Source organism: Anomaloglossus baeobatrachus, chromosome 5 (genome assembly GCF_048569485.1).
Source record: "Anomaloglossus baeobatrachus isolate aAnoBae1 chromosome 5, aAnoBae1.hap1, whole genome shotgun sequence".
NCBI classification, from domain to species: Eukaryota; Metazoa; Chordata; class Amphibia; order Anura; family Aromobatidae; genus Anomaloglossus; species Anomaloglossus baeobatrachus.
The window spans coordinates 405,989,176-406,007,619 of NC_134357.1; the positions used below are offsets into that span (position 1 = coordinate 405,989,176).

At 50.6% G+C, this 18,444-nt stretch overlaps 1 protein-coding gene across 1 annotated transcript in view; it reads right to left on the reverse strand.

The window, feature by feature from the left end:
* The window catches only part of LOC142312779 (lysozyme C-like), a 44,939-nt gene extending 31,973 nt beyond the window's left edge, over positions 1 to 12,966 (reverse strand). Inside the window, exon 1 of the mRNA XM_075351767.1 lies at positions 12,810 to 12,966. Within this exon, the coding sequence (XP_075207882.1) occupies positions 12,810 to 12,966 (157 nt within the window). The remainder of the gene's footprint in view (positions 1 to 12,809) is intronic.
* Positions 12,967 to 18,444: the final 5,478 nt, after the last annotated feature.

Below are 18,444 nucleotides of genomic sequence, written 5' to 3' on the forward strand. Positions count from 1 at the left end.
GTTTTTTTGCAGTACGCAAAAAAAAACGGAAGGCGCACGGATGACATATGGACCGTATACGGAATGGAAACGGATGCCACACGGATGCACCCGTGAAAAAAAGGACCGTTTTTTGCGGACTGCAAAAACGAATCGGTCGAGTGAATGTAGCCTTATTCTGATCTGCTGTTTATAAACAGCAGGCAGAAATAAGTGAATAGCGCCCCCCAGCGACAGAAAATCTCTGGGGTTTCAGGGGGTAGCTGAGACCTTGGAGATCATGATTCAGGCAGGTTTTTCTGGTACACGCTCTTGTGATCACCGGTATACACTGTATACCGATGATCACGTTACAGTAAATGACAGAGCCGGTAAAAAATTATTTATCTCCCATCTGGCATGAACAAACATCTCAGATGCGAGATAAATCTCCTCTCCGGTCCCCTCCGGTCCCCAGCTGTCACCAAAGTGCCCCCCCGTACCCCTCCCGGAAATCCAAGATGGCCGCGCGCACAGCAGCGCGCCGGACGCATTCACCCTACTCCTCTGATTTCTGTCGCATGTGCCATGACACATGCAACAGAAAACTCCTCCCCAGGCCCTGCCAGGTCACCCCCTATAACCCCACTGGTGTTCCCCGGTGTCCCACAGTACCTGTGCAGCGTTGATCCCCCTCGGCCCCTCCTCCTTCACAATAGACCCTGCCGCATGCATAGAGCGGCAGTCAGCTCAGCTTCCTGTGTTCAGACACAGTGAGTGGTGGTAACCATGCATCTGTAAGCTACTGCAATGCCCTGCTCATGAGGTAAGGAACATAGTTGATCAGGAGAGCTATACTACATTTCCAAATGGGGGTATTTGATTTTATAGTTGGCCTGCTGAACGACTATCAAACATGAGAGTCCATTATACGCCACAAGTAAACACAACTAAATAGCGAGCTCTGTTGTTTAGTATACATTCAGCTGAATAACTGGACTTAAAGGGGTATTCCATCTCCAAGATCCTATCCCCAATATATAGTAGGTGGAATAGCAATAATATCAGCAAATACCAATATTTGGAAATGTCGAATAGTTCTCCTGATTAGGCATGCCCTTACCTCATGAGCAGGGCATTGCAGCTTTGGTAGCAACACTTACGACATGGACTCTGCTGCTGTGGACCCGGGGAGAGTGGGTGCAGATTCATTGCACCCACACTCCTCACATGGAGGGTCTGCACTCCTAGAAAATGGGGGATACGTTCCCTGAGCGTGTCCCTCCATATTCTAGACGGTCCAGAGTCATCGTGGGACCCCCTTATTTTTTTTTCCTTACAATAAATTGGTGAAAGAAGAAATGTTTTGGGGAGTGTTTTTTCAAATACATTTTTTTGTTGTCAATTTTTTTTGTTAGTACTGACAGTTTGTGATGTCGGGTATCTGATAGATGCCATGACATCACAAATTGCTGGGCTTGATGTCAGGTGACCTTACAGCTAGTATCAAACCTATTTATTACCCCGTTTGCCACCGCACCAGGGCACGGGATGAGCTGGGGTGAAGCGCCAAGATTGGTGCATCTAGTGGATGCGCCAATTCTGGGGTGCCTGCGGCCTGCTATTTTTAGGCAGTGAAGTGCCAATAACTATGGACCTTCCCACCCTGAGAATACCAGACCACAGCTGTCCGCTTTACCTTGGCTGGTGATCCAATTTGGGGGGGACCCTACTATTTTTGTAATTATTATTATTTATAAAATAATTATAAAAAAGAGCCTGGGGGGACCTCCACATTGGATCCCCAACCACGGTAAAGCTGCCAGCTGTGGTTTTCAGGCTACAGCAGTCTGCTTTACCCTAGATGGCTATCAAAAATGAGGGGACCCCACGTCATTTTTTTTTAACTATTTTTTTAGATAAAAAAAATTAATGGGCTTCCCTGTATTTTGATTGCCAGCCAAGGCAACGCCAGGCAGATGGGGGTGGCAACCCGTAGCTGTCTGCTTTAATTGCGCTGAGAATCAAAAATACCGCGGGGCGCTACGTCATTTTGTTAAATGATTTATTTTTACAGCACTGTCATGTCAGGCAATCAAAATACAGGGAAGCCCATTTTTTTTTAGTTATTTAAATAAATAATAAAAAAAATATATATTAAAAAAAAAAAATATATATATATATATATATATATATATATATATATATATATATATATATATATATATGGGCTCCCGCTGCATTTTTTGTATTGCTAGATAAGGGTAATCCAAGCAGCTACTGGCTGCTAACCCCCACTTCTTGGTGTTACCTTCACTGGCAATGGAAAATCCAGGGAAGCATTTTTTATTTTTTTTCCCCAAAAAACTAAAAAAAAAAAAAATGACGTGCGCTTCGCCATATTTTTGTATGCTAGCCAGGTACAGCAGGCAGGTACGGGCTGCCCCCAACCCCCAGCTGCCTATTTGTACCTGGCTGTGAACTAAAAATATAGGGAAGCCCTTTTTTTAATTATTTCATGAATTTCATGAAATAATTAACAAAAAAAAACGACGGGAGCTTTGCCCCATTTTTGTGTCCAGCCGGGTACAACTAGGCAGCTGGGGATTGGAATCCACAGCACAGGTTAGCCCGAGGTTTCTGGGTGCCTCTGCTGTGAATTGTAGTCCACAGCCGCCCCAGAAAGTGGCGCTCTCATAGAAGCGCCATCATCTGGCGCTGTATCCAACTCTTCCAGCTGCCCTGGTGACGGTGGCTTGCTGGGTAATTATGAGTTAATACTAGCTTTGTTTTACTAGCTAGTATTAAGCCAGAGATTCTTAATGTCAGGCAAGTTTGACCTGGCCATTAAGAATCTCCAATAAAGGGTTAAAAAAAAAGACACCACACAGAGAAAAAATACTTTAATAGAAATAAATACACAGACACATTAGAGACTCCATGTTTATTACTCCCTCTCACCCCTCCACGATCCATGGTCTTCTGTCTTCTTTCTCCTTTAACCCATGTAGCTCTGCTACATCAGGCTTCACTGCATGGGAGAAAGACGCTGCTGCCCCGTGCAGAAATCACTCAGTGAGAGTGACCACAGGCTGCCGGCTGTTAGCGGTGACTTCTCCGCTCACAGCCGGGTTGCCATAGCAACGGTGCTCCGATCACGTGATTCCCGGTGCTGCTATTCACCGGCTGTGACAGCCAGTCCTTTCATGTGGGCTGACTCTGTAAAGAGCGCCCCATGCAGGAATGGGGAGTCGTCCGTGTGCCAGAGCATGTCGCCGGTACATGGCGATACACAAACGATCACCGCATACTGGAGAGATGCACTGACAGGACCTAGGACCAGGACATGACGTCTAGCCATGTGACCAGTCTGTAGCCAATGAGATAATAGACACGTGACTGGTCACATGGCTATTTTGACACCACGATAGGTCCTGTCATCACTGCTGGTTATCGGGAGGACGCAGCGATTACCGATGGAAATACGGCGGGAGACAGAGTGCAGGACGCATTGCGGGCAACGGTAAGTGTTATGGCAATGTTTATTAACTGTATGTGTACATTTATAATGTGTTTTTATATGTTTGTGATTGCCTCCCATTGTTTCCTATGGGGTTCGAGTGGTTCGCCGAACCGATTTGCCGAACCTAACTCGAACGCGGCCTCCATTTGGCGAACTGTCTCGAGCCGAACCGAGGCCGGTTTGCTCATCTCTAGTCATCAGTCGACCAACAGTCTTGATATGTTACACCAGCCAGCTATGGCAATATGAATGAAGCACAGGTGGAACGGGGCATGTCAACAGTCGGCCAACAAAGTCTGGATATGTTACACCACCTTGGTGGCGTAAGTTACTCCAGAAATGTACTCCAGTCTTAGGCGGGCTTTGCACATTACGACATCGCAAGTCGATGCTGCGATGTCGAGTGCGATAGTCCCCGCCCCCGTCGCAGGTACGATATCTTGTGATAGCTGGCGTAGCGAAAATTATCGCTACGCCAGCTTCACATGCACTCACCTGTCCTGCGACCGTCGCTCTGGCCGGCGACCCGCCTCCTTCCTAAGGGGGCGGGTCGTGCGGCGTCATAGCGACGTCACATGGCAGGCAGCCAATAGCGGTGGAGGGGCGGAGATGAGCAGGATGTAAACATCTCGCCCACCTCATTCCTTCTCATTGCAGCCGGGACGCAGGTAGGAGATGTTCCTCGCTCCTGCGGTTTCATACACAGTGATGTGTGCTGCCGCAGGAACGAGGAACAACATCGTACCTGTCTCTGCACCGGCATTATGGAAATGTCGGAGAATACACCGATGATACTGACTCACCCACCCCAGGGCTATGGGACACCCGGTGCCTGGCCGGACTAGTCCGGGGGTAGTCAGTGGTGGCGGGGCCCGACTCCGTGGCCCTGGTGGGTGTCAGTTTAAATATGGCTGGTGACTTGGGGTTTGAATAAAGTTTGTGTTCGTGACGCCACCTGTGGTATGCGGCTATTAAGCCGCCGCTGCTGTATGGGGCCTCCGGGGCTGTTGGAATGGCAGCTAGGATGGTCCTGCTCCCCACAGGTGGAGCGGTACCCTGGGGCAACAGTTGGTGTTCATGAGAGTCTATGGTGTGAATAACACGGTGCAGAGCCGACAGGCAGTGAAAGAAACAGGCACAAACAGTAGTCTCTTTACCTTCTCCTCTTTTACTCGGCAGCAGTTTAGTCCAGGGAGACCGTCACAGATGGTAAAGATGGTCCGGCCGGCCTGGAAGTGCCTGGGGGTGATCTTTGGCCAGTTGAGTATGAGGCCTACTCCCTAATCTTTCTTTTCTTTACTATTATAGGACCCTGCACTCTGAATTTAGCCATGGCCCTCCTGCTGCTGGGACCAGTGGTTCGTCCCTTTTTCTATGTGGTAGACTGCGCAGGACCTCTCTGGTGCTTCTCTGCTGGAGTCCACATCGGGCCCTTGGGATGCAGCTGTACCTTCAGATTGCTTCTGGGCCAGGGGGCTTGCAGCTCTCCTGCCCTCCGGATTCGGCTACCAGGGAAGGATTTTATACCCTGGCAACCACAGACTCCAATGTCCGAGTCTCTTCTGTGCCTCTCTGCACTTCTTGCTTCACTGGGCCAAGCAATTCCAGCTCTAGGCCCCAGTTCCACAAGGCAGCACTACTCTGCGTCTGTTCTCTTTGCTTCCTTTCTACAGACTGAACACTACTTCCTCCCTCAGGTCAGACTTAAGGAATGCTCCCTGGAATTCCAGGTTCAGAGCTCCCCCTGCTGGCCGGAGGAAGAACTGCGTTGGATGTTAAACTTACTGGCCAATAGATCTCCCAATTACCTCCAGGCTCAGCATTAACCCTTTGGGAGGGCAATGCTGTTGTGGCGACCAGGTCCTGGGGCGCCACACTCCCCCTTAGTTAAATTCAGTACTCCCGGACTGTAGAAACAAACATAACATGTTAGAACATTTCATCCCATTATGGGAGGCGCATTACTTAAACATTACAAACTTAAACACTACTATAAGAGTCCAGTGTGGCTCCCTGCCGGGTGTCCATTACACTGCTCCATGGGGGACCCGCCGCGATCAAACCCCCAACGTAGGCTCTGGGCGTGCGTCAGAGCATTGATGACCCCACTCTATGCACGCCGGACGGGTTTTTCTTCAGGGGTGTGGAGCACACTGGTGCTAACTATGTACAATTAGAGTGTTGGCCACCCATAGTCCAGTGGCCCAATTGTCCATTTACTTAATCACCTAAAACAAAACATTACATACCAGACATTTTCACATAACTATTTACACTCTGTTAGGTATTTTACTTTCTATGTTCTATACCTGGGAGGGGGCTGTCCCCGAGTGCTACGTTGGGACCGGCGTAGCTCTGGGGTTTGTCCCTGACTACTTGGAGTGTCTGCCCCCACCATGTTATTGGTAGGCCTAACCCTGACAGGGATGCATGTTGGTTGCCTACGGGGTCTCAGATTCGCCAAGGGTACGGCAGGTTCACCACTGGCAGGGGGTTGAGCCTCCTGTTCTACTGCTGGCGTGTCATCTTGTGTTGGAGCGGATGGTTCTTTAGGTGGATCTGGAACCTCTTCTGTTTCTGGCTCAACCAACTGCGGAAACGTCAAGACTGGTACCACTATGGCATTGTTTATTCGGGTCCAAGTTTTGGGGAATTTTCCATGGATTGTTTGGATCATCTCTTCCTCTTTTTCTTGACTTTGGGGACTTTCTTGTACTTCTTCTACTTCTTTTTGAGTTCTGCACCGTTCAGGGCACGCTTTCAGGCGGTCTCGAGAAACTGCTTGATAGGTCTTGCCTTCATCTTTGCTTATGAGGCATACCTTACTATTGTCAAAGTTGGAGGGAATAATGGTGTAGGATTCATTCTCCCACTGATCATCTAATTTATGCGCCCTCTGCTTTTTCTTGAGGACCTGTTCTCCAGGTGCTAAGGGAGTTGCTGGGGCTGTTTGATTGTAGTTCTGCTCTTGTCTCGTTCTTGCTTGGGACAGGCTCCTTTCTACGCATTCCTGGACCTTGCGGTACTGCTGTTGTCGCTCTGTATCCCAATCTTCTATCTCCTGAACCGCTTCAGGAGACACAGTCCCCATCTCAAAGTCTACAGGTAACTTGCCAGGTCTTGCTCGCATCAGGTAAGCAGGGCTGCAGTTGGTCGAATTTACTGAGATATGGTTGTACAGGTCTACCAGATCTGGTAACTTCTCTGCCCATTGGTTTCTTTCTTCCAGAGGTAGAGTCTTCAGCATATCAATAACCACATGGTTCATCTTCTCGCACAATCCATTGGTTTGGGGGTGGTACGGTGTTGTTCGGATTTTCTTACAGCCGTACATGTTACAGAACTCTTGGAACACTTCGGCCTCGAATGCAGGACCTTGATCAGTCAGTACCCTTTCCGGATAACCGTGAGGCCAACAAAAGTATGCCTGGAATGCTCTAGCTGCTGTTCTGGCTGTCTGGTCCTTCACAGGCACTACTACCAGGAAACGAGAGTAATGGTCCACAATGGTGAGGGCGTACACATAGCCTGACCGGCTTGGTGTTAACTTCACGTGGTCCAGGGCCACCAACTCCAGGGGCTGCTTCGTGACAATTGGCTGTAGGGGAGACCTCTGACTGGCATCATCCTTCCGCCTCAGGTTACACGGACCACAGTCTCGGCACCACTTCTCGATCGTCTTTCTCATTTGCACCCAGTAGAACCAATCGCGGAGTAGGCTCTCCAACTTCTTCCACCCGAAGTGTCCTGCTTTATCATGGTAAGCTGCTAGGACCATTGGAGCATCCCTCTGTGGGACCACTATCTGCCAGACGAGTTAATTCGTTTGCCAGTTGACATATCTCTTGCAGAGCTTGCCTTGGCAGGTGAACAGTCGTCCCCTCTCCTTCCACAACTGCTGGGCTTCTTGTGGAGCGTCTGGACCAAGATGGGTCTCAGCTTGTGCTAGCTTTTCTTTGACCAATCGCACGGCCGGGTCACCGTTCTGTGTCTCTTCCCAATTATGGTGGAGTAATGGGTTGACTGAGACCTCGTGCTGGCTCGAGCGCTTCACTCCTACAGCATGCTCACACTGGGAAACACCTTGGTGATGGAAAGCCGGTAACTCTATCTCTTCGAGTTCATCCAGGTCTTCTCCAGACTCGGGTAAGTGAGGCATTCTGGACAGCGCATCAGCATTGTTATTCTTCTTGCCAGCCCGGTACTTGATGGTAAAGTCAAAGTTAGACAGCCGGGCCATCCATCGCTGTTCCAACGCACCTAACTTGGCTGTTGCCAGATGTGTCAACGGATTGTTGTCCGTGAAGATGGTGAACTTGGCCGATGCCAGATAGTGCTTGAAGCGTTCAGTCACTGCCCAAACAATAGCGAGGAACTCTAGCTTGAAGGAACTGTAGTTTTCTGGATTCCTTTCTGTGGGCCGAAGCTTCCTACTGGCGTAAGCTATCACCTTCTCTCTGCCTCCCTGTACCTGGGACAGAACTGCTCCCAGTCCCACGTTGCTGGCGTCTGTATACAGTACAAACGGCTGGCTGTAGTCATGGTAGGCCAGAATTTCTTCTCCCGTGAGAGCCCCTTTCAGCCGGACAAAAGATGTTTCTATTTGGCTGTTCCATTCAAATGGAGGGCTCTGCTTCTTAGCCTGCTTTGGCTGGCCCACCAGGAGATCTTGGAGAGGCGCTGCTATCTTTGTGAAACCATCAATGAACCTTCGGTAGTAGTCCACCAGCCCAAGGAACTGCCACACCTCCTTTACCGTGGTGGATCTTGGCCAGTCCTTGATTACGGTTACTTTCTCCGGATCAGGTGCCACACCTTCTGCGCTGACCACGTGACCCAGGTACTGTACCTTTGGCTTCAAGAGGTGACATTTGGACGGCTTTATCTTCAGGCCATACTCCGACAGGGACTCAGACACTTCTGCTAAGTGCCTCAGGTTATCTTCGTAGGTCTTGGAGTAGACTATGACGTCATCCAGGTACAATAGCACGGTTTCAAAGTTGTGATGGCCCAAGCAGCACTCCATCAATCTCTGAAATGTCCCTGGGGCATTGCAGAGCCCGAACGGCATACAATTGAACTCACAGAGACCCATTGGTGTCGTGAATGCAGTCTTCTCTTTGTCTGCCTCTGCCACGGGAACCTGCCAATACCCACTGGTGAGATCCAGGGTGGAGAAATAATTAGCTGATTTTAAGGCCGTTAGTGACTCTTCTATTCTGGGTAGTGGATAAGCATCTTTATGTGTAATGCGGTTAATTTGTCTGTAATCTACGCACATTCTCATTGTACCATCTTTTTTCTTTACGAGCACTAGTGGAGCTGCCCTAGGGCTATAGCTATCTCTGATAACCCCAGCCTCCTTCATTTCCCGTAACATTTCTTTGGCACGCTGATACTGTGCTGGGGGTACAGGGCGGTATCTCTCTTTAATGGGATGATGATCACCCGTGGGGATTTGATGTTTAACCCCTTTTACATGCCCAAAATCTAGGGGGTGTTTGCTGAAGACCCGCTCGTACTCCTGTACCACCCGGTAAACCCCATGCTTTTGGTGTGAGGGGGTGGAGTCTGTGCCCACATGTAATTTTTGGCACCAGTCTTCCAGCTGCCCCTTGGAGCCATTGTCTTCCGCCTGGTCGGACGGGATCAAGGGTTCCACTGCTTTGATGGTATTGTTACTGACAGTGTACAGTTTTGCTACAGTGGCGTACCGGGGCAATTTGGCTTCCTCCTCCCCACAATTCAGGACACGGACGGGCACTCTCCCCTTGCGGACGTCTGCTACCCCTCTGGCTATCAGGACTCCAGGCCTACTGTCTGAATACACCGGTTCTACCAAGGCATGGTAATCCTGACCCTTGAGGCCTATTGCTGCCCGACACCATATCAACATTTCACTTCTTGGGGGTATTGCAATGGGGAGGGGGTCACTTACCCTCACACTGCCAATTTCTCCTCCGGCCAGGTCTACCTGCTGCCTCCTCATCAGGGCTCTGATCTCCCTCTGTAGGGCACGCTGCTGCCCGAAGCTGGCAGTTTCTGACACCTGTTGCAACAAAATTATCACTTCGGCAATACAATTTTCTATCACATTTGTACCAATGGTTAGCAGTGGGTCAGATTCTTTGCGATCAATATCTACAATTATCATCCCCTGACATGGCAATTCTACCCGCCCCACTTTAATGGTTACTTCTTTATACCCAATTTGAGGCAAGGGCTGACGATTACTGGCCAAAATTGTTAAATCATCATCTGGGCCATGGTCAATGTCTGAATCAGCCCAATATCTTTTGTACAGTTTATAAGGGATGGTTGTTACCTGGGACCCCATATCCAGGAGGGCATTCAAAGGGATCCCATCCAGCACAATAGGAAGGACCGGGCGTCCTCCCACATACTTGCTGCGACTGGGGGTTGAGCCGGGCTTCCTTACACCTGGGGGTCGGCTCCTGGCCCCAGGCTCGGCCCATTTAAACGACAGTGTCTTGCAATATGGCCCGCCTGGCTGCAGCGGCGGCAGATCGGTTGTCCCGTTGAATCATACCGGTCTGTGTCTTTTCCTCGGGTCGGCGGAATCCTCCTCTGTCGCATCCATGGGACGTCATCTGGGCTGGAGGCCAACTCGATTCTTGAAGGCGATGGGGTCACTTGTAGAGACTGCACGGTCTTGGCAAGGGCAGCTACAGTCTTGGTCAGCTCCTGGACCTGCTGTCTGAGCTCTGCAGCGGGATCCTTATCCAGGGACTGCGCCTCAGCCCCTGCAGCGGCTCGTGTTGCAGGCACCACCCCGGGGTACGTGATAGCAAGAGGCCGGAGGGGTACTGGGTCATTCGGTGTAGATTCCCTCAGTACCCGGATGGTCTGGTCCTTAAACTTTGCAAAGTCCAGAGCAGGGTTCTGCAGGACCATGATACGCAGCTGGGTCCTGTGGGCATCTGACAGGAGCCCCTCTATGAACTGCTCAGTTAGGAGTTTGTGTTCTTCACGTACACTCTCTGGGTCCACCTGTTTAACTGCTTTCAGGGCCTCCTGCAAGTTTAAGGCATAGTCCCTTATGCTGTCTGTGGCCCGTTGTTTGCACCCAAAGAATCTCATCTTTATTTCTGCTGCGGTGCGGGTGTCGAAAGTACTCTTTAACTTGGCCAGTATCTGGGTTGCTGTCCCTTTATCTGTATCAGGCCAGGACTTCACTTCACGCTGGGCCGCGCCGGCTAGCTGCACCATTAATATGCCCACCTTCTGGCTCTCAGTCAGCGGATACACCCGGAACAAGCTGTGCAGCCTTTCTCTGAAGTCGCTGAGGGTATGGGACTCCCCGGAGTACTGCGGCAGCCATTCTGCTCCCGGGATGTACGGCATTGTGATCGGCATTACCGGCGCTACCGCGGGGGCTGGGGCGACGGCGACTGGGATTACATCGGCCGGCGCTGCTGCGTCTTGAACTACTACAGCCACCGGCTCTCCCTCGGTGTCGGACATCTTCCTCCCCCTTAGTGAACCTTACCAGGCTCCGCTTTCTTTTTACAATCTCTTCCGGGTAGCGCGGGGTTAACGACCCTCCGCTCTAATAGCGCGCTCACTTCGCGCTCTTTTTCGGGCACGCCCCCCTTCTTCCTGCACTCAGCGAAACTAATGGCGGTGGCAGTCTTCAAACAGTAAACACACAGTCTTTTCAAAGGCGCACAGTACCCGGTGGGCGCCGGGCACGAAATCCTGTTCATGACGCCAAATTTGACTCGCCCACCCCAGGGCTATGGGACACCCGGTGCCGGGCCGGACTAGTCCGGGGGTAGTCAGTGGTGGCGGGGCCCGACTCCGTGGCCCTGGTGGGTGTTAGTTTAAATATGGCTGGTGACTTGGGGTTTGAATAAAGTTTGTGTTTGTGACGCCACCTGTGGTATGCGGCTATTAAGCCGCCGCTGCTGTATGGGGCCTCCGGGGCTGTTGGAATGGCAGCTAGGATGGTCCTGCTCCCCACAGGTGGAGCGAAACCCCGGGGCAACAGTTGGTGTTCATGAGAGTCTATGGTGTGAATAACATGGTGCAGAGCCGACAGGCAGTGAAAGAAACAGGCACAAACAGTAGTCTCTTTACCTTCTCCTCTTTTACTCGGCAGCAGTTTAGTCCAGGGAGACCGTCACAGATGGTAAAGATGGTCCGGCCGGCCTGGAAGTGCCTGGGGGTGATCTTTGGCCAGTTGAGTATGAGGCCTACTCCCTAATCTTTCTTTTCTTTACTATTATAGGACCCTGCACTCTGAATTTAGCAAAGGCCCTCCTGCTGCTGGGACCAGTGGTTCGTCCCTTTTTATGTGTAGTAGACTGCGCAGGCCCTCTCTGGTGCTTCTCTGCTGGAGTCCACACCGGGCCCTTGGGATGCAGCTGTACCTTCAGATTGCTTCTGGGCCAGGGGGCTTGCAGCTCTCCTGCCCTCCGGATTCGGCTACCAGGGAAGGATTTTATAACCTGGCAACCACAGACTCCGATATCCGAGTCTCTTCTGTGCCTCTCTGCACTTTTTTCTTCACTGGGCCAAGCTATTCCAGCTCTAGGCCCCAGTTCCACAATGCAGCACTACTCTGCGTCTGTTCTCTTTGCTTCCTTTCTACAGACTGAACACTACTTCCTCCCTCAGGTCAGACTTAAGGAATGCTCCCTGGAATTCCAGGTTCAGAGCTCCCCCTGCTGGCCGGAGGGAGAACTGCGTTGGATGTTAAACTTAATGGCCAATAGATCTCCCAATTACCTCCAGGCTCAGCATTAACCCTTTGGGAGGGCAATGCTGTTGTGGCAAACAGGTCCTGGGGCGCCACAATACGATAACGACGCTTTTGCGCTTATATAAAATATTATAAAATATTATTCGACATGGAACACATTGAAGTAAAAACGCTCATACCATTTTGATGTCTTATCAATAAGATAGGCACCAGATTCCACAATGATGTCCAAACAATCTTGACACTATGGATAAGTGGTATTTATTGAAACATGTTATCCCTCTATAAACATTTATTTATGCTTAAATGTGATCAGTAAACTACATTGTTTGTCAGAACGACACGACACGTATATATGATGTATATGGAAAAATTGAATAAAAATGTTTTTGAAGGAATAAAAGCTAACACAAGTCCCCACTTTTCACTTGGATACCTGGAGATTACTGCTTTTTTGTACAGATTATCAGATGGATAAACCGATAACTGAAAAATGCATAGAGAAACACAAGACAGATTAATTGATTTTTGTGATGACAGATAAATAGATAGAATGTTTAGACTAATAAAGCACAATATACATTACATAAAAGATATGCTTACGATTTGCAATCACATTCTCATCCTGGGTATGTCTTTTGATTGCTGTTATCCAGCTGCAGAAGCTTGTTGCCCAACTTATGTCAGCGACAGCTGCGAAGATCAGGACAATTATGATTTTCATGTCAATGTGTTGCGGGAACAGATCTGGAGTGTTCATATTTATAGTAATACAATGTGTCCACACAATCCCTACAGGTAAAGCCCTGGAGCACGCGCTGGGTACACATCATTGTTTGAGGTTTTGGCATAAAACCTATTAAAGAGTTTGTCCGTTTCACAAAATCTGCAGCTTGTAATAATATAACAAACTGCCATATATTTATCATCCCCAGTGCTGAGTCTCTGACATTGCGCTCAGTGTCCAGTATTGGCTATGGCTCTAATGTCACGTCCATAGACTTGCAGCAAATCAGCGAGCTCAGCAGCGCTAATGATGGTGTTCCACCTTCAATGTCAGAGCCACTGAGCTCACTGATTTGCTGCCGTGCCCTCTGCTCCACAGCCAATACCAGACACTGGAAGAAGTGCCAAAGACTCATGCGGGCTTTACACGGTACTATCTATCATGTGCGTCACGGGCTAATCGCTGCCTGTGTCGCACAAAGTCGTTAAAGCGCCATCACACGTACTTACCTGCTGAGCGACCTCGCTGTGGGCGTCAAACATGCTATTCCTGAAGGGGGAGAGACGTTCGGCGTCAGAGCGACATCACACAGCCGGCGGCCAATAGAAGCGGAGGGGCGGAGATGAGTGGGACGTAAACATCCCGCCCACCTCATTCCTTCCGCATAGCCGGCGGGAGCCGCGGGACGCAGGTAAGCTGTGTTCTTCGTTCCCGGGGTGTCACACGGAGCAATGTGTGCTACCCTGGGTACGAGGAACTACCGGCGCCACGTAAAATAAACAATATTTTAAAACTTAGCGACGAGTACACGGCGATACTGCGTCGCTCGGAGGTGTCAAAGTAGACGACGTCGTGAACAATGCCGGATTTGCGTCACGAAAACCGTGACCCCGACAATGCATCGCACAATAGCTCGTCTCGTGTAAAGTGTGCATCAGAGTTGGACCAGGAGACAGTGAATACTGAGCAATTGTTTATTTTATTAAAAAGTGCAGCTTCCTGCTTGCAGTGCAGCTGCCTGAGCGAACATTATCGCTATGGTAGCTTCACACGCATATACCTTGTCGGCGACGTCGCGGTGACTGCCGAACAATCCCTCCCTCAAGTGGGAGGTGCGTTCGGCGTCACTGCGACGTCACTAAGCGGCCAGCCAATAGAAGTGGAGGGGCGGAGATGAGCGGGACATAACAACCCGTCCACCTCCTTCCTTCCGCATTGGCGGCGGTACGCAGGTAAGGAGATGTTTGTCGTTCCTGCGGCTTCACACACAGCGATGTGTGGTACTGCAGGAACGACAAACAACATCGTACCAGCATCAGTAACGACATTATGGAATGGAGCGACGTGTCACCAATCACCGATTTTTGACGTTTTTGCGATCGGTGATCGTCGCTCCTAGGATTTACACGTTGCAATGTCGTTACCGATGCTGGATGTGCGTCACTAACGACATGACCGCGACGATATATCGGTAATGATGTCGAAACGTGTAAAGTACCCCTTAGACTCCTTCACACATCTTCTATTTTCACACATACCGAAGACACGGACACACGTAGACTCATTAAAATCAATAGGTTTGCAGACACATCCGTGCTTTAACATGGACCGTGTGTCCATCTGGCGCACACGCGTGTGCACGTGTTCCATGCGGCGACATGTATGTTTTCTGCCGGCAGCACAGATGTCATATGGACCGCATACTGATGTGATCCATGTGACATCAGTGTGACACATACCGGAGGAAACATATGTCACTGAGAAAAAATGTATTTCTATTCTCACCTGTCTCTCACACTGCTGTGACACTTGCTTCAGGGCCTGCTCATTATGTTCATGAATATTCACTTCACTGACTGTGGACGCAAAAGCAAGTGTGACAGCCGTGCCAGAGATAGCAGCTCCGGGGACAATGCAATAAAGTATGATTCTTATGTTGTGTGACATAATAATTCGGTTTATGAGACTGCAAGGAGCTGTCAAACAATTTTAACACTCATCTACTAACTTTTTTGTCACTTGTGCAGTCACCTGCCACTGGCGGACACAGACAGAAAAGGGCCCCTGTGCAGGAACAATATATGGGTCATCTGCAGATCAAGAGCTCATGAAAATGCACAATTTCACCTGCTTTGGAGGTAGAAATGAGCCCCCTTAACTCTTGGGCCCCTGTGCAGCTGAACAGGTTGCACCAATTGTATGTTCACCCCTGCCTGGTTCTTCATCCTCCTTTCAGATGTCCCTGACTTGCAAGTAAATTACTGTACATGTAAACAACTACTTACATGGGCGTACCCAGGATCAAAACTACCCCGAAACGGCTGTCTGTGGATGGATACCATGTTTGGCATAGGTTGTCTCCTTGACTGGAGATTGCCCTTCCCGTGGTTGTTCCTTCCCGGTGAAAGACCTGGCTAGTTTCCTGCTAGCGTTGAGAAACATGTGATGGTGTCTCCGCAGGCCTTCTTGCTCAGGATCAAAACTAGGGGGGGCAAGCCATGGTCGTTCAGGTTGTAAAATATTAGAACGGAAAAGGTGAATGAAACGAAAATTAGAATTAAATGTAATTGTAGCTCGATTAATGACTCTGCGCCCCTCCACACACACATACACACACACACACACACACCCATTACACACACACTACAATGCATCCCCATTACACATATACACACACACACACACACACACACACACAATACAATGCACCCCCATTACACACACACACACACACACTACAATGCACCCCCATTACACACACACACACACACACACACACAATACAATGCACCCCCATTACGCACAGACACACACACACACACACAATGCACCTCCATTACACACACACACACACAAAATACAATGCACCCCATTACACACACACACACACTACAATGCACCCCCATAACACACACACACTACAATGCACCCCAATAACACACACACCCACACACACACACTACAATGCAACCCCATTACACACACACACACACACACACACTACAATGCACCCCCATTACACACACACACACAATACAATGCACCCCCATTGCACACACACACACACACACAATACAATGCACCCCCATTACACACACACACACACACACAATACAATGCACCCCCATTACACACACACACACACACACACACACACACACACACACACATGACTCGCCCACCCCAGGGCTTTGGGTGACCCGGTGTCAGGCCGGACTAGTCCAGGGTAGTCAGCGGTGGCGGGGCCCGACTCCGTGACCCTGGCGGGGTCAATTAATATGGCAGCTGTGGGGGTGATGATCAATAATAAAGTTTGTGGAAATATATATTCGTGACGCCACCTGTGGATTGCGGCTATGGAGCCGTCGCTGCTGGATGGGGTCTCCGGGGCTGATGTAATGGCAGCTATGGTGGTTCTGCTCCCCACAGGTGGAGCGGTACCCCGGGGAAACCGTTGGTGCTTGTAAGAGTCTATGATGGTTTTGTGAATGATGCGGTGCAGGGCCGACAGGGCAGTGAAAGGAACAGACACAAACAGTAGTCTCTTTACTTTCTTTTACTCTGCGACAAACGGTGCAGTCCTGGGAGACCGTTACAGGGGTAATGGCGATCCGGTCGGCCTGGAAGCAGTTGGGGTTATCTCCTTGGCCAGGTGAGTATTGAGGCCTTCTCCTTACTCTTTCTTCTCTTTTACAGGACCCTGCAATATTGGTTTAGCGGGAGCCCTCTCTCTGCTGGGACTTGTGGTACGTCCCGTTCCCATATGGTAGGCTGCGCAGGCCCTCTCTGATGCTTCTCTGCTGGAGTCCACACCAGGCTCCTGTAATGCAGCTGTACCTTCGGGTTGTTTTGGGGGCCAGGAGACCTACAGTCCTGCCCTTTGGATTCGGTTACTGGGGGATCTAACACCCTGGCAACTGTCGCGGGCGGAGGGGACGCGCTCCCCACGCTCTGGTCCGGGGTTTCTGCTGCTGCTGCTCGGTGGCTCGAGCGGTGGACCGGACCCGGGGACTGGAGCAGCGCTCCTCACCCGTGAGTGAAATGGGGATGGTATGTTTAGGGAGATTGTTTGTGACGCCACCCACGGGTCGTGGTGATAATGGCACCACCGCTGCTGGTAACGGGGATCCCGGGAGAGATGGTAGGGTGCAGCTGAGATGTTGTCCCCTTCGTGGGTAGGGGGGTTGGTGATCCCGGGGCCCGATGGTGTAACGAGGAGGCCAGATGGCTAGGGTGCAGGGACTGCGCGGCGTGGTGCCAGACAGCACTGGTGTACTCACTGAGACAATCATTGACAGAGTCGTAGGTAAACCAAAACGGCCGGATGGACGGGTCCCATAGCCGGCTGCAGTGTTATTGTTGCGCTCTCCCCGGACGGCTGATGGTGGCTGTCTTTCCCTGCACCTTTGAGAATGTTCTGACTCCTGTGGTTGCCCACCGGTAGTCCGCTCCCCAGCGTATAGGTGCTGTAAGAGCACGTTTTGCCCGCAGGCACTGGCCCTTGGATCTCTAGCTTGTGGTGGTGGCTGTATATCCTCTCTGGGTGGACGGTTGCCTTCAATTGGGACTTGGTTGTTAGGAAACCCCTGGGGTTCCTGTCACACTCGGATTTGACTATTGACGGCGGCTCCAAGCCTGGTCGGGGTCCGATGGCCCTGCCTGTGTGCTTAGCTTCACTTCGTTCCCCAGTCCGGTACCGGCGGGCCGACGCCCGACCCCGGTCCTTACGGCTCTGCGGAGTTCCACCAACTCCTGCAGATGGCCACCACCATCTGCCAACCTTGCTGTCAGTGTCCGGGCTCCAACCCAGACACTTGCAGTACGTGACCTCTCACTTTCACCTCCAAACTCTAACTACCACTTTTCCCGCCTCCAGGCCTGTGAATTCCTTGGTGGGTGGGGCCAACCGCCTGGCTCCGCCCCACCTGGTGTGGACATCAGACCCTGGAGGGAGGCAACAAGGATTTTTGGTTGACTGTTGTAACTGCCTAGGGTGGGGATGTGTGTGTTGGTATGTATGTGACTACCTGGCTAGTCCAGGGCGTCACACAACCACAGACTCCGATGTCTAATTATCAGTGAGTTCTTCTGAGGCAAACCGGTTCCAACCTGTTCTCCTCTAGAATCTTTTATCAGTGCCTCTCTGCAAATCCTGCTTTTGTGGGCTGAGCTATCTTAGATCCAGGCCCCAGCTCGCAAGCCTGCACTACTCAAACTCCTCTCTCCTTGAACTCTCCTCACAGACTACCTAACTCCTCCCATAGGTCAGAGCTTAAGGGATCCTCCCTGGAACTCTAGGTTTAGAGCTCCCCCTGCTGGCCTGGGAGAGGAACGGTGTTGGATGCTGGTACTTACTGGCCAATAGATTTTCCCAATTACCTCCGGCTGAGCATTAACCCTTTGGAGGAGGGCAACACTGTTGTGGCAGCCAGATGCTGGGGCGCCACACACACACAATACAATACACGCTCCATTACCCTTCCCCCCCACACACACACAATACAATGCACC